Source organism: Equus caballus, chromosome 11, assembly GCF_041296265.1.
Source record: "Equus caballus isolate H_3958 breed thoroughbred chromosome 11, TB-T2T, whole genome shotgun sequence".
NCBI lineage: Eukaryota > Metazoa > Chordata > Mammalia > Perissodactyla > Equidae > Equus > Equus caballus.
The window spans coordinates 3,982,505-3,997,854 of record NC_091694.1 but is presented as its reverse complement, the minus strand read 5'-3'; the positions used below and the strand labels follow the sequence as shown (position 1 = coordinate 3,997,854).

The 15,350-nt window shown below is 48.3% G+C and overlaps 1 protein-coding gene across 19 annotated transcripts in view; it reads right to left on the bottom strand.

The window, feature by feature from the left end:
* Window positions 1-15,350, bottom strand: part of CYTH1 (cytohesin 1) — an 82,728-nt gene that overhangs the window by 19,891 nt on the left and 47,487 nt on the right. For 8 of the 19 annotated variants that reach the window (XM_070226827.1, XM_070226829.1, XM_014738256.2 and 5 more), the window contains exons 2-3: window positions 3,152-3,234; window positions 1,733-1,797 (exon numbers count right to left, since the gene is read on the bottom strand). In XM_070226827.1, the coding sequence (XP_070082928.1) occupies window positions 1,733-1,797; window positions 3,152-3,234 (148 nt within the window). Of the gene's footprint in view, window positions 1-1,732; window positions 1,798-3,151; window positions 3,235-7,610; window positions 8,454-11,422; window positions 13,085-14,657; window positions 14,759-15,350 lie in introns of those variants that run through there. The other 11 variants (XM_070226835.1, XM_070226841.1, XM_070226833.1 and 8 more) reach the window with 7 other exon arrangements.

The window sequence follows — 15,350 nt, the reverse complement described above, 5'->3', positions numbered from 1 at the left end:
CCTCAGCATGGCCTGATGAGCAGTGCCATGTCCACGCCTGCAATCCGAACCGGCAAAACCCAGGGCCACTGAAGCGGAGCACGCGAACTTAACCACTTGGCTGCGGGGTCGGCCCCAGTGCTGCCCTTTTTTTAACACGATTTTTCTAAACCTCATTAAGGTATAACTTACATATCATGCACACACTCATTGAAGGGTCCATCTGAGTGATCTGCAGCAAGCCTCCCAAGTTGTGCACCTGCCCCCATCGCTCCCTGTAGAACGTTTCCGCCCCACAGGTGCATGTTGTGAGTTAACAACTGTCACCGCAATCTGTTCAACCCTCCCTCTGCCAGTAGACAGTTAAGCTATTTCCAGTTTGGGGTCATTTTAAAGGAGAAGGCCATAAACATTCCTGTACAAGTCCTTTTGTGGGCACGTTTTCACATCCCTTGAGTAAATGCCTGGGGGCTGACGTGCTGGGCGCAGCACGGGTATATGGTAACATTACAGGAAACGCCAGACTGCCTGCCCCGTGGGTACACACTCTACGCTCACCAGCACGAAACACAGGCAGTCCGCTTCGTGTCGGCCATCCTGGTGGGCGTGAGGCGGCATCTCATGGCAGCATTAAGTTGCATCTCCTTAGCACTACCCATGCTGAGCATTTTTCATGTGTCTATTATACATATAGCTTCTTTTGTAAAGTGTCTATTCAAGTTTTTTGCACATTTTTTATTTGGGCTGTCTTTTTATTAATGAGTTTTATGTGTTCTTAATATATATATCTCCTGGATACAAGTCCTTTTTCAACTACAGGTATTGCCAATATTTCCTCCTCGTCTGTGGCTTGCCCACTCACTTCTTTTAACAGTATCTTCTATAAAAGCAGAAATTTTAAATTTTGATGAACTCCAATTTATCTATTTCTTTTAAGCTACAAATTCTTAAGATGGAAAGCAAAAAAGCTATAATCCAAAACTGACACTTCCAAGACTGGAAGTGATGAGCTGGCCACTTTCTGCAGAACACACAGCTCCGCTAATCCCTGATGGCACTGCCCACAAGTGTTTAAACAACAAACGCAAACGGTCTTATGAAGCCAGACAGGGTGACTTAGGCTTAGAAAAATACAGACACGCAGTGAATTAGAAACAGCCCATTTACTGCACTGAGCAGTTAGAACACGGTCTGGGAGCCCCATTCAAACCAGACTCTCACTTGCCCTAACACCTCATGCAGTTAAAAGGAAAACATAACCTGCAAACACTCCTTGCCATTCTGCACTACAATAATTTCGTTTTCACAGCCTCTTCTCCTAAGCATCAGGGAGGCATCAACAAACTCAAGCGACACCCAGACAGACGCGGGCACTCCTGCTTCCAAAACCACATCACAGCGTTCGTTACGCTTTCCCTTTACACAAAGGAAAAACACAAATTTTTAAAACACACAGTAGACAACAGAGGGAAAGGAAGAGGAGTTTACACAATAATTTAAGGGTAGTTTAGGGCTTTCAGGGACCCTCCAAGTTCTCTAGTTCAACATTCCCAGCAAGGTCAAAGCCCTTACATCCAGGCGTCCCCGCACTGAGGGTGGAAGGCAGAAAGTATATTACGTACGTGCTTTTTAGGAAAAGAGGCCAGAAAACACACTTTCTCCTTAAATATGCCACGTAAACACATCACAGTTATAGGCTGGGTGCTTGGCAAAGCTACAACCACAAAACCATCCAGCAAAAGGACGGACTCACCTTTCTTCTGTGGACCCCAGGTTTTCAATTTCATTAGCTACTTCTGCTATCTCATCCTTCAGCCTCTATAAGACAGACAGTCCAGAATTATTGGGATAGGAAGACACAGAACAAACTAAAATCTCACATAATACACTCCAATCAAACACAAAATAAAATAAAGGAAAATGAAATAAGATGAGAAAAAAAATCTTAAAAAGTAAACTAGAAACATTCATCTAGTCAACAAACATTTATTGAGCTCCTACCAAACAGTAAACATTCTAGGGAACACAAAGGTGAAGAAGATATAGCTCCTGACCTCAGGGAGTTTACAGTCCAGGAAAGAAACTTCTAATCATATACACTCTGCAAAATATGTATGTTTCACTGAAAGATGGCTGCCTCAATCCAGTCCATCAGAGCACACCCACAGCTTCCCATACTCAGTGTGACCAGAGAGCAGGCACGAGCTACTCCACCCAAACGCCCAGGCGGCCACCAGCGGTGCTGCTCCCAGGCCAACACGGCCGCCAAGCGGCCAGCAGAGGGAACGTTCAGCCCAAGCTCCTGCCTTCCACCACCTCCCCCATTTAAGCAGGCCCTCAGAATGGATGGCCATGGTCACGGAGGCTCTGAGTGAAGAACTGTTAAGCTTTCCTAACCTTTACCAGTGAAAGAGGAATCAAAGCTAGGGCAAAACGATCAAAACACACTCGAATCAACACTGGAGCAAGTCAAGTCTTTGCTCTCCACACTTTGAAGCTTTGGGGTTATAGGGTATGCCCCCTCCCTCCCCATCCCTGAGTTCCCAAATGTTTTACAAAGAATTCCAGAAGAATAACATTTGCTGCCTCAAGGGCTAAAATAACCCAACCAATGGCTTCTATGACTTATTTCCTACTAAAGCTTGGCAGTTATGCAAAGGAATTTAGAAAAATATGGATAAAATAGCTATCACTGACTAAGAACCTCCTAGGGACCAGCTGTATGTCCCGTATAAACAAGAACTTATTTAACCCTTCCAGCAACCCGTCAACAGGGGTTTTCATTCTCATCTTACAGATAAAGAAATTGATGTTCAAAGAACCAAATTCTCTTCTCTACAATCGCCCTGCCAATAAGCGGCAGAGCCAGGACCTGGACGTGGGTCCAGCTTAACCCAAAGCCCCTGTTCTAACTGTCTCTCTCCCCGACTCACCGCTGGGCAGTGAGAACTGCCCTCAGGGGTCAGGAGACCTGGGGCCACTCTAGGTCTGACAACTGAGCGGCTGGGAGGAGCTTTAAAACCATTTAACCTCTGAGAGTCCACTTCTCAGCTGTTAATAAGCAAAGGCGATTATCAATCCCTACACTTCGCTCAAAGCCGTGGTGAGAGAGGAGGCCTTTGGAAAGGACGCTTGTCACACAACAGCATGTGTCCCAGCTGCGAGCTCCTACCTGAATGTCGGCCAGCAGCTCCTGCTTTCTCCGCCGGATGTTCTCCAGCTCCTGACGCTCCTCTGCAGTCAGGTCACTGGGAACTACAAAAAAGAAGAGAAATGTTCTAAGAGAGCTCTTACCTCACCAAAAATAAATAAAATCCAGAGACCACAAAAGGACAAAGATTCCCTGGAAGGAGCTAGAAGCCCGTTTTGGAAATGACCAACTGCTGGGGACAGCTCTGACTCCCATCCTCCATCAGGTTTACCAAAGGGAGAAAGGGTCCTGGATCACAGAGGAAAGCTCTGATAGAAGAGCATCTGGCATGAAAAGAGAGAGAACAGGCTGCCGAAGGTTAAAGGCGGCTGTTGTGCCGGGAAGCGGAGGCGGTCATGGCCCAGCAGTCCATCCCCCACGGCCTTAACTGGGGCTCCAAGCCTCAGCTCCCCCACTGAGCCCACTCCAACATAGGACACGTCCATGATGCCTAAGTGGGGAGCAAGGGACAAGTAAAAAGCAACATGAAGGAACGTTTTGTGCCATCTCTGGAAGGAGAGGGGAGACTACATATGTATTCGGAAAAATCTAAAAGGGTATACCCCAAACTGAAAACAGCACTGAACTCTGGGGACTGAGTTATAGGAACTGTTCTCTCTGTTTTATATACCCTTCTACATTGTTTGAATAATGTTTTAAAATGAGCTCTTACCATCAGAACAAAGTTACTTAATCCCGATCACAGTTCTCACCACAAAACACTCCTACATACCTCCAAGACTCCAACCTCTAGCTCATAAAAACATGGCCTTGGGGGAGAAACCCCCATGATGACCCTGTTTCTTCTTCTGTGCTGGGGGAAGCCATGTGGTCAATGGCAAGAACAAACACTGGCATTGGGCAAACTCGGGCTCCAATCCAGTTCCAATCCACCAAACACCAATCAGGTAACTTTGCACAAGTTACTTAACCTACTTGAGCCACATTTCATCACCAATAAAGTGGGGTACCACCACCCACCTCATCAGGCTGCTGGGAGGATGAAGTCCAACAAAGCACCTGGAACCCTAGCTGGTGCTGAGCAGGAGCTCAAAAACGCTGGCTCCTGTGCCCTTTGGGGCCAAAGCAAAGGTGCCCACGCAGCCTGACGGGAGGGGCGGCTCATGGACACTGCATCCTTCATAGGCGAATAAACGCATTAGAACAGCGCTACACGATATGGTGGCCACAGCCCACGTATGGCTAATAAGCACTCGAAATGAGACTAGATCAGTTTGAGATGTGCTATATGTGTAAAATACAGACCAGACTTTGTATAAAAACAGTCAAATATCTCTAATATTTTATATTGATTATCCATTGAACCAACAACTTGGTAAACCAAATATATTATGTTCATTGATCTCACAGGGCTACTAGAAAGTAACACTGCGTTTGTGGCTCACATTTCTCCTGGGCAGCACGGAGCTGAACAACTGCTCTGCTTGAGGAGCACGGAGCTGAACAACTGCTCTGCTTGAGAGCAGTTAGGATCCACGACTCTCCGACTGTGGCACTGAAACAATGTACTGCATTCAGAGAGCAGTTACTTTCCCAAATATTTCATAAAAATCCCGTAAGACCACAGAAGAGGTAGAAACAACAGACCCCAATTAAGTCTACAGCTTAATTAGAAAAGCCGATTTTTCCTTTTGTATCCAGCTTTTCCCCACCCTTCTCTAGAAAAGTGTCTATTAAACTTCCCCAAGACCCACACTAAGAAATGCATTTGCTATCATGACGCAATCTCCCCCATACACAACAGCATCAAAAATAACACCCTCCCCAAGTGAATCTATTGCTGTGTTCTGTTGTTTTACTCTTAAGTTTTCTTAACAGTGGCCGTAGCCCATGAAATTGATTTCATAGCCTAAATCACTCAGTGAGTTCTGTATCTGAAACACACTCTGACCGTGTCAGAGGCTGGAAGAGCCAGGCCTCCTCCCGAGGGCGCGGAGACCTGAGGGCAAGCATTCCAACAGCTGCTCTGGGGGAGCCAGACTAACAGTCAGCTCCAGGTGGAGAAAAGCACTTCGAGAAACAACAGAAACTCTTGGGATTCACACCCCAGTCTGGAGAAAAGCACGCCTAGGGGAGCTCATTCTACTTTATCTGGACTTCACAGACCAGAGCTTTTCTAGTCCCTGAAGACCAGAAGATCCTTTTAAGGAACTAACTTCCTGAGGCTCTAGAAGACAAACATTCATTCTAACATAACATAGGCCATTTTCTTAAATAGCTATTCCATGGCGGGGATGAATAGTCGGGCTTTGCTTTTGAAGCTACAGACGGCTTAATGAGATCATCAATGAGTCTCGACCCAAGCAGAGGCAAGACCAAGGTCCTCACAATGAGGACCATCGTGTAAAACATTTATATCTCAAGACTGCTGTGGACCTCAGACACCAATTTTTATCGTTCCAAATTGGAAACTCTGTGTGGTTGCCTTCTTTTCAGAATCTTAGCACCCAACCATTCTGGGTTAGCATTCACACATGACAATTTTTCTAGGAAGTCACAATCTAGATTTCGTATTATAAATTCAAAATGTGCTTCCAGTCCTCTTCTTTGCAAGATACTGTTTTAGAACTAGTAAAGGAATAAATAAAACTATAAACCTACAATATCAAGCACACAAGGAGAGGAGCCATCGACAGAAGAGATGTCAGTGAACTTCCAGGACAGAGAAAGCAGAGTGCCCACACCTCCTTCTGGAATGCAAACTCCAGGAGGGCAGGGGCCTTGTACGCCTGTCACTGCTATGTCTGCAGTGCCCACATGGTGCCCCCAAAACCAAAGATACTGAATATATATTCACCCCCAGGCAAAAACAAAAGAACTGAACCAACTTGTGGTGAGTGAGCAGCTCGCAAGGGAGCTGGAACCCAGGGTGAAGCCCCTGGTACTTCCCCAGAAAATGATGCTCCTGCCCACCCCGTCTAGAGCAGAGGCTTGGGTTCGCGAGGCCCACCCAACACATGGAGCCCCCACTGTGTCACTCTTATGCTCACAGAGATTAGGCCTCCAGCCCGGAGGAGAAGCAAGGCAGGCACAGAAAACTCAGCTGGAGCGCACAGACATAATTAAGGGAACAAAAGAAAAATTCACAGGAACAGGAGACTCTGAAAAGGGGAAAATTACAGAAAAATAATAAGCTCTTGGGAATTAAACCTATTTTGCCCCCAAGTGCCCCAAATAAAAAAGGCAATAAAGGAATAAAAGATAAAGTCAAGGCACTCCTGCAGGACAAAGAGTGCAAATAGAAGCAAAGTCAATTTACTCAGTATAATAAAGCTTTTTCAATCTCACAGAGAAACACTCATAGTAAAATTCAGAATTTGGAGGATTAAAGACGATCCTAAAACCTCCATGAGGAGCGAAGAGGGGAACCAGGCCACTCACAAAACCAGAATCTGGCTGGTGTAACGGTGGGTACTGAAGACAGCAGAGGGGCTTTCAAAGTTCTAAACAAAACTATTTTGAGCCTAGAATTAATTCTCCGTCAAGCAGGAGGGCAAAACAGCATCTCTTCAGACATACAAGGACTCAGAAAGTTTATCTTACACGCACTCCTTCAGGAGGAGGAAGACGTGCTCACAAGGATGGTGGGGGACAGACTCGGGAGGCCAGGACACACACTCTGGGGGGACAGCAAGAGACGAGAGCAGACGAGCACCAGGAGCCAACGGCTGCAAGATCGTCCTCACAAAGAACAAAATCAGGCACGAACACGAGGACAGACGAGAGGCATTTACAGTAAGAGAGGGCCACTCGGTCTCCTCTCGACAGAATACAAAGGTAAGTGGCAACGGGAAAAACAAAAACTCAATGGAATCACAGTATAAATGAGCAAGCCTCCGGTGGGCGCATCCTGAGCCACCAGTGAAGGCAAGAAAGGAGAGCCCACTGGACCTCGGCACTGGGAACCCGTGGGAGTGCAGCCCGCCCGGGGCTGAGCAGCCTGTGACGGGGCTGTGCACGGGCTGGGAACTTCAGAGTCAACCTGTGGACACAGAACAAAGGCTAATTCCGCTTACAGAACAAAAGTTATATGTTATCAACTATGATCACATTAAAGTGGGGGAAGAGCTGAGAGGTGTGAAGGCCAGAGGGAGCAAGGCAGCAAGGAAGGCAAGTAGGGGCCCCCCCCCCCCCCCGCCGCCTCGTCTTACGAAAGGGGCAGGACGCGTTGGTAAAAGGTCACGAACAAGAAATCAAAGTTGTAAATATGTTTACGGAAGTTTCAAACGTGAAATAAAGGAACCAGACAATGTGATAAACTCTCAAAAATGGCCAGAGAGAGAGTGCAGGAAGAGAACGATGTAGTGAGGGAGTCAGGAGATAATCTTTGACTTTGATAAAATCATCAGCAATATAAGAATATTAAATATGAATTTGGTAGCACCTACCAGAAGACCAAAAGCCAGAAAAAGTTACTTACTGGTGGTTGCTTCTGAGGAGTGGGTCTGGGAATGGAGAGAAGGGGCCTGTCAGCCCCTGAATACTTGCTTAAAAAAATACATTTAGGCACTACTGCATTTTTAAAATGCAAACAGAAACGGTAATCGACAGCTACCGGAAAAGATAGGCCTTCTACTGTCCTAGTGGTCAGACAGAAAAAGCTTCCAGCCAATTAGCAGTTAAAACAAACAAGACACTTATTCACATCTATTTTGATGCAGTTTCCTGACACTAACCACACGATTTCTAAATCACTTCTTCCTCCACACTTGGTCACCTTAAACCACAGTCCTGCTTTCCTTTTGGTTCAACAAATCATCTAAAAAAAAGATTTAGGTCTCATTTTTCTAGTGGAATTTTGCTCTGAGATGAGGAAAAATCCAACATTTTAACAAACGTATTTTCCTCTGCTTAAACTTATCAACACAACATCAAATCTTCAATTCAAGCCTACATTCTCATGCTGCCCAAAGAGGGGAAAAAACCTCCACTGGGATCCTCGTTAGTGTCTGCAGGATCCTGGAAGGCCGTGGCCAGGACAGGAAAGGAGGAGCCAGGCTCAGAAACAACCACATCTCCTTTGCACGCGAGTCTGGGAAAGCAGCGGGGGCCCCTGGGAAGGGGATCTCTCCATGCTCTGGCTTTCCTGCGTAGCCATCAGGGTTAAACTGTAAATGATCGGCTGACAGGCCAGATGGCAGAGCAACAAACAGCTCCTCCCTCCCCGCTGCCACGTGCTGCAGCCACGCTTCTGTGCCAGGACGGCAGCTAAGCCCTCTTCGCTGGAAAAGAATGGCACCCGGGGAGACAGCAGCCTGTGCACAAAGGACATGGAGCAGAGCAAGGGGCCGGCCTCATTCCCGCAAAGGTTAATTTACAAGGTGTCCTGCTTACAGCACGGGGACCAGTCCACTACGGGCCCCTCACCATCCCCTTGCAGGGTTCCTATTTAATGAAGGGGATTAAAGTGCCTACAACAACAAGGGGCTATTGTGCTTGGCTGTGAATAGCAAAGCCATAGAGGGAAGCTTCTATTTCTTTATTTAAATGTTGCTCTGCAGATTTTGACAGTCGGCAGAACTCAGAGCTGAGATGTACTCCATCCAGCGCATACAAAGGAGGACTGTCTTAAAGGGACAGGGTCCTCCTTCCCGGCCAGGAGACCATGAATAAGCACATGGCCAGCAGCTGAGGCTCCTGCTCAGCGCCATGGCAGGTGCCCAGTGATCCACCATGAGGTTCAACTGAAAAAGCGGCTCTTCTGACAGCAGTTTCTCTCAGCAGGAGCATAGGCAGCTGCCAGCCAAAATGGACCATGCTGTCTGTCCTACATCCCCAGGGGTGACCTAAATGAAGAGTTAGAACCGTGCATTAGGGCCAAGACACGACTCTCTGAGGTCATCCAGATAAACCAGGTCCCTCTGCCTAGCTTTGAAATATACCATTTGCCTTATTTTTCCCCCATAATCATCAACTGTCACTTTTCTTACAGCCTCTGCCTTTCAAAGGATAAGAAGGGTCCAAATTTAAACCAGCACAGCAAAGAAACATTAATTAGAGAGGCCAAGAGTCCAGCAAGGTCCTCTCTTTCCCTGACTGCATGGAGAAGGTAAAAAGACCAGAGAGAACCTGTCCACTTTCTCCCCTAGGCCTCGGAAGCCTCGGTGTGTCCAGACGCTGCCAGTCCCGCAGAGCGCCTGCACCAGGGTGCCCCGCTGACCCTCTACAGACCTCCAGTGGTAGAAAACTGAAAACACACACAGCTTCAAAGACCTAACCCTCAGCACATCTGAAATAGCGGCAGCAGCGGGAAAGCCAACACCGTGTTGTCCCATACCCTCTGTAGAAACTGTCACTGGCTCTAGAGGGAACAACAGCTATTTACAAACAGGTTTTAGGTTCAAGAGTGCAAATTGGCAAACAGCCCAAAGAGTGAAGGCAGCGTTTCTCCCACCTCCGAAGACAAATATCGAAGGGCCTGTAGGCACAGAACTGCCAGTGTGGCCAGTGCTGGTGACACCACCCCGCACTCAGTGACCTCACGCCTGTGCAGACGCTGCCAGTTAGAGCACCTCACAGTGCCCTGCCCTGGGAGGCACCTGTAAGTCACCTTGTCTGCCAGGAAAGCCAGTGACTCACAATGTGAAAAAGTCAGAAGACCAGGAAGAACTCAGGCTGTGGAGACATACAGACGTCCAGCAAACTTTCCCAAAACTCTTGATTCTGTGCTGACGTCGGAAATACACGGGGTCAGATCTTTAAGACAGGTAAGAACACAACCAAAATTCAGAATGTCTTTCAGGTGAAAGGCGACATAGAGATACGTACAACAAAAAGCAGTGATGAAGAATTTCACGGAAAGCCTTACATTCAGAGACAGGCCTCAGGTAGCTGTCAAGACCAGCGGGCGCGGGGGAAAGATGGATGAGCAAAGGGATGCTACTGAGCCTGAAACTTGGTGACGTGTATGCGGCCAAGGTGTGCCAATGCGCTCACTTCACCCCTTTGTAGAAAGTCTGCTGACTTTGGAAACCAATTACTTTTCCTTCCCACTAAGTCAAAACCACAGCAATCCTCTCTAAAATTTAATACCATATTACTCTACCTTAAAAAGGAAGGAAATTCTGACACCTGCTGCAACATGGATGAACCTGGAGGACAGTAAGCTCAGTGAAGTAAGCCAGTCTCAAAAGGACAAATACTAAGATTGCACACCGATGAGGGACCTAGAGTCGTCAAATTCACACAGACAAACAAGGAGGGTGGGTGCCAAGGGCTGGGGCGGGGGATGGAGAGCTGGTGTTTACTGGGGACAGAGTTTCGGTTTTGCAAGATAAAAAAGTTCTGGAGATGGACCATGGTGATGGTTGCACAACAACGTAAATGTACGTAACACGACTGAACTACACACTTAAAATGGTAAATTTTATGTAATGTGTATTTTACTATAATTAAACAAAAATGCAATAGCAACATCCTGAGTTCCTGATTTCTGCTGACCTCAGTCCCTTTCCTAAGAAGCTATGATCTGACTTTTGTATAGAGCACTTGAAAAGTGTCTCACCATCAATTTATGGCCTAAGAGATTTTCAAAGAATCTACACACACGACCAGGACCAAAAAGAGTTACATTAGCGTGTGGCTAGCGTAACTGATATTCAACAGTGAGAGACAGAGGTGTCTTCTAGCAAACTGCCAATACGATTATTTACTCTTCCACTTTAAATTCTTTCCACACAAAAACCATCCAGCCTCCTACCCAGAAGTAAGTATATTAAAGACTTAATTACCATCCACTGCATTTTTAAGGAAAACTTCCCTAACCACTAACGAACAACTCAGGCCTGGTCAATTCAGCTGAGACGCTGCCCAGGGCTGGGGGAGACGCCTCCGGGGGTTCCCCCTCCCCCCGTCAGTTCTGCGACACCACCACCTCCCCCGCCCCAGTTTCCTGAAGCACGAAGGGGCATGGCACCATCTTGCCCTTCTTGAATGAGAGAATGTATATCCAACAGCTCTATAAATTGTCTTATAAAAGCCAGGTACTTTATAATCTTACCTTACATAGAGAAAGCAATTGACACATTTTATCTAATAAATCCTAGACCTTGAAGACATAATTTGCATAATGTTATGATTTAACAAGCTAACCAAAGGGAAATGAAGTCAACTTTCAAGGTAGTAAAAGAAACTAAATCATAAAATTTTATCCTAAAAGTTTGGTTTAGAAAAACAAAATTAACATCTGCCTTCAATAAACGCTAAAAACGAGAAAATAATCATTTTAAGAACCTCGATCTTTTTCCTGAAACCTTGCAGTGGTGATACCTGATCCAGCCGGCACTCTGCAGCTTTCCTTCTAGCTCTCATCCTTCCCACCTCTGTCTCCAATGCTGCTTCTGAAAGGGTCGCAGGGCTGAATGCAGAGCTGGAACCAGCTCAACGAGGAAGAGCCATTTTCTGCCTCGGCCTCCAGGAGATAGCGCAGGTCCTTAGCTCCCCAGGAAAGCCCAGAAATTCCCGATCCCACCAGACACACCAAGTCATCTGCGCTGGGCCCCCCTCATCCTCCCAAGTGAAGGGGCCCCAGAAGCTCTGCTCCCCCATCCCCGTGCCAGCTGCAATCACGTCATATTGCACAGCTGTGTCACCACACCCCTTTCATGTCCAAAATGGGGGGGGGGGGCGGGTTAAGAAGTCAGCTCCCTCTCACTTTACCCTTGTTCCTAAAATCTATTTGTATGGTGCTTTGTATGTTTTCCAAAGGAAAACCCTGAATTTTCTTCACTAAAACATTCTCCCTCGGCCTGACAGCTGGAATGGACTCCTGGGATCAAATTGAAGGTGCAACTCCAACTCCCTTCCTATGTGTGCTGCTGGAAGGAGCGCTACCCACACCCAGGAAAGCTTCCCAAGTCCTTCATGAGTAAAACAGAAACTCATGGGGTGGGTCGAGAGGGAAGAGAACCGCCCTGAATTTGTCCCTCTGCTTTCTGTCGTCCTATTTCTACCTCATCGAAGCAGGATCATGAAAACTGGTTATTAGCTTGTTTGTATATCTTAGGCCCAGAAGAAACCACACTGAATGCTTGAACATCTATCTGTCCAATGGAGCTAGCGGAAAAGCCCTAGAAGGAGAGCAGAATGCGAAACCACAAGACAGACATGCAGTGAAACAGCCGCTGCATGCATCAGCTCTGCTGCCGGCTTCTGGGTGGGAGAGGCCGGCAGCAGAGCATAACAGAGCGGATCCGCAGACTCTACATGATGAGCTCACACACGCCATCCACGCGGCTTCTTACCCAAGGCGAGTCCCCTCTCCTGTGGCCCCAGTGTCCCAGCAGCCCCCGAGCAGCAATGTCAAAGCCTGGGCAGGTCACAGCTCTCCGCTTCAGAGGCCATGGTAGAGCAGCACCGCCACCCCCCAGGCCCAGGCTGCAGGGTGCTCCCACAGCTCCAGGTGGAGGGAGGGACGGAGCAAGCACAGCATGTGTGCCAGCACAGCCAGGGGAGAGGCAGGCGGCTGGAGGAAACAAAAGCTGAGCGGAAACCCCGGGTGGAAAGGGAGCTGATCCTGGTGAGGAAGGCTGGCGAGGATGGAGAGATGGCCGTGCCCGGAGCTGTCGCCTGGCTGACACTTGGAGCGTGTGCTGCTCAGCTCCTCGCAGGCTTATTTCCATGAATGCAATTACAGCCGGCCCCTCCTACCACTCCCCCGAAGGCCTCCTGCGGGGGGAGGGGGCACCACCAGCATTTGCTCACAAGCTACACTTGCTTTTTTCTCCCTCTTGGAAGCAAAAAGCTGATGGCTGCTTCCCTGGGAGGACGTTAAACCTTATTTAAGATGCCTTCTCCTTACTGAGCAGGACAGGATCTACGGTGTGCAAGCTATTCTGCCACCCCTCGGCACAAGGCCACCTCCTTCCCCGGCTCTGCACCACGTCAGCAGGCAGTGACGCTGACCAGGCTACCTCAACACAACCCTGGCTTCCTGTCCTAGGGGCCAGGCCCCCGTCTCCACATAGGACACACCGCCTTTTACCAAAAAGGGCCATCCCACTCGGGCCATGTGGTAGTCGCTGTCTCCACACGCTGGCCCTCGTTCTGTTTCTTTACCAGAGGCTGGAACACCGCATTCCAATACATTCTGGTTAGGAAGTTAGGCAGGTTAATCCTGGGGACGACACTCTAAGATGGCTGGTGACAAGAAACATCGCTACAGCCTGAGAAGGGCGGCTCTCAAACTTCAGAGGGTGCAAGGATCAGCACAGGCGCTGTTAAACACAGACTTGGACCCCACCCCAAGACGTGGCTCCACAGGCACAGGTTCCCCATTAAAGCAGAACCCAAGACGAGTGGAGGGAGCTGTCTGCAGCCCGCTCGGAGAAACGCTGCCTTTGATAATAAGGGAAGAGACATAGGCAGGCTTTAAAACAAGTGCCAAATAAGCAAGGAGAACAAACGAAAATAAACCACTACCCTGGATGAGGGCTCTCCCTCGCAGCACTGCTGACATCCCGGCGGTGGCTCTGGGGACGCTGGGCACTGTGGCCTGTTTAGCTGCACCCCTGGCCTCCACCTACTGGATGCCAGCAGCACCCCCACCCCACCCCCAAGAGAGACAACCAAAAATGCCTCCAGACATTGCCAAATGTCCCCTGGAGGGCAAAACCTTCCTGGTTAAGAACCACTCCTCCAGATAAACAACAAAAGGAAAAGAAAAATCTAAAAACAACGCCCTCCCCACCACCCGCAGCCCTCCCTGGCTTCCAGTCTTCTGTCCGTGGGAAACTGCTGAAAGGAGGCACCCAGCATGCAAGCCCTGCTCAAGACTCCCCCATATTAATTTAGGTTTCATACTCTGGGGTCTCCTCATCCCCATAACAGGGTCACCAGACCTGACCCAAACACTTGGGCTCTGCAGTCCAGCCTGCATCTTTTAAGAAACAGCCAGGGGCCGGCCTGGTGGCACAGCGGTCAAGTTCGCACGTTCCGCTTCAGTGGCCCAGAGTTCGCCGGATCGGATCCCAGGTGCGGACACGGCACTGCTTGGCAAGCCATGCTGTGGTAGGCGTCCCACATAAAAAGTAGAGAAAGATGGGCACGGATGTTAGCTCAGAGACAGTCTTCCTCAGCAAAAAGAGGAGGATTGGCCACACATGTTAGCTCAGCGTTAATCTTACTCAAAAAAAAAAAACAGCCATAATATGAACAATTTTATTTTGTGTCAAAACAGCAGCTCTCATCTAAAAGAATCATACTAAGTCTATAAGAAATACCTCTAAAATTATTTACGAAATCTTTATTTTAACCTGCAAAAGGATACAAGTTTTCAGTAGGCACGAGGACTGAGAGTCCCTGCGCCTGGCCCCATCGAGGTCCCACCCTCCCTGCTCCAGCAGTGTCACTCAGCTCCAACCTCTCTGTGCCTCCTTCCTGTTTAGAGGTTCTTCATCCCCACCCATCAAGAGCCACCTCTTACAGGGAGAACTCCCAGATTACTGTGGCCACACTGCTCTCAGTTTACCTGCGTCACCTGCAGACCATCTTCATCGGCACTGCCTCCTTGGAACATGTTTGTACCATTCTGTTCACCATCTGGTTATGCACTGTCCTGTTCCCAGGAGTTTTACCTGTCCACAAAATTAAGCTCTTGTTTTCCAGTAATATACTGTAAATATTCTCACACCACTTTACACAGTCCTAAGGGCCATGTCCCCTTTTTTGAGGTAATATTACCAGTTTTTACATAATATGCAGACACACAGTTCAAGGATTTAAAAATCCCAGCAGGTGAACCCTGACCTATCACGTCCTGTGCAAGACTCAGTCCCAACGTGCAAGGCTCGCTGTGGCTCCGCTTTAACTCACCAGCTACTACTGACAGACAGGGGATGCAGAGCTGGGGTTTACCTGCTGCATGCGAAGCCGGGCAGAGGCTTCAGCGGGAACCCAGGCCAGAGGCGGCTAGTAGCAAAGCCTGCGCGGTAGCTGGTGAGTGCCCACGCTTGGCACAAACAACAAGATCCAAGAAAGCGAGCAGACAAGAAGTCAGAGGAAAGAGCTACCAATAGAAGGTGTGCAGTGGCCCTCCGCGTATCCAAAGAGGACGGAGGCAAAACACACCGCCTACCACAGTGATGACCAGAGAAACAGACCGCTCCCAGCCAGAAAGCTCAGCAAATCGACCAACAGAGAAAACGAAAGTTTTTAAAAATGA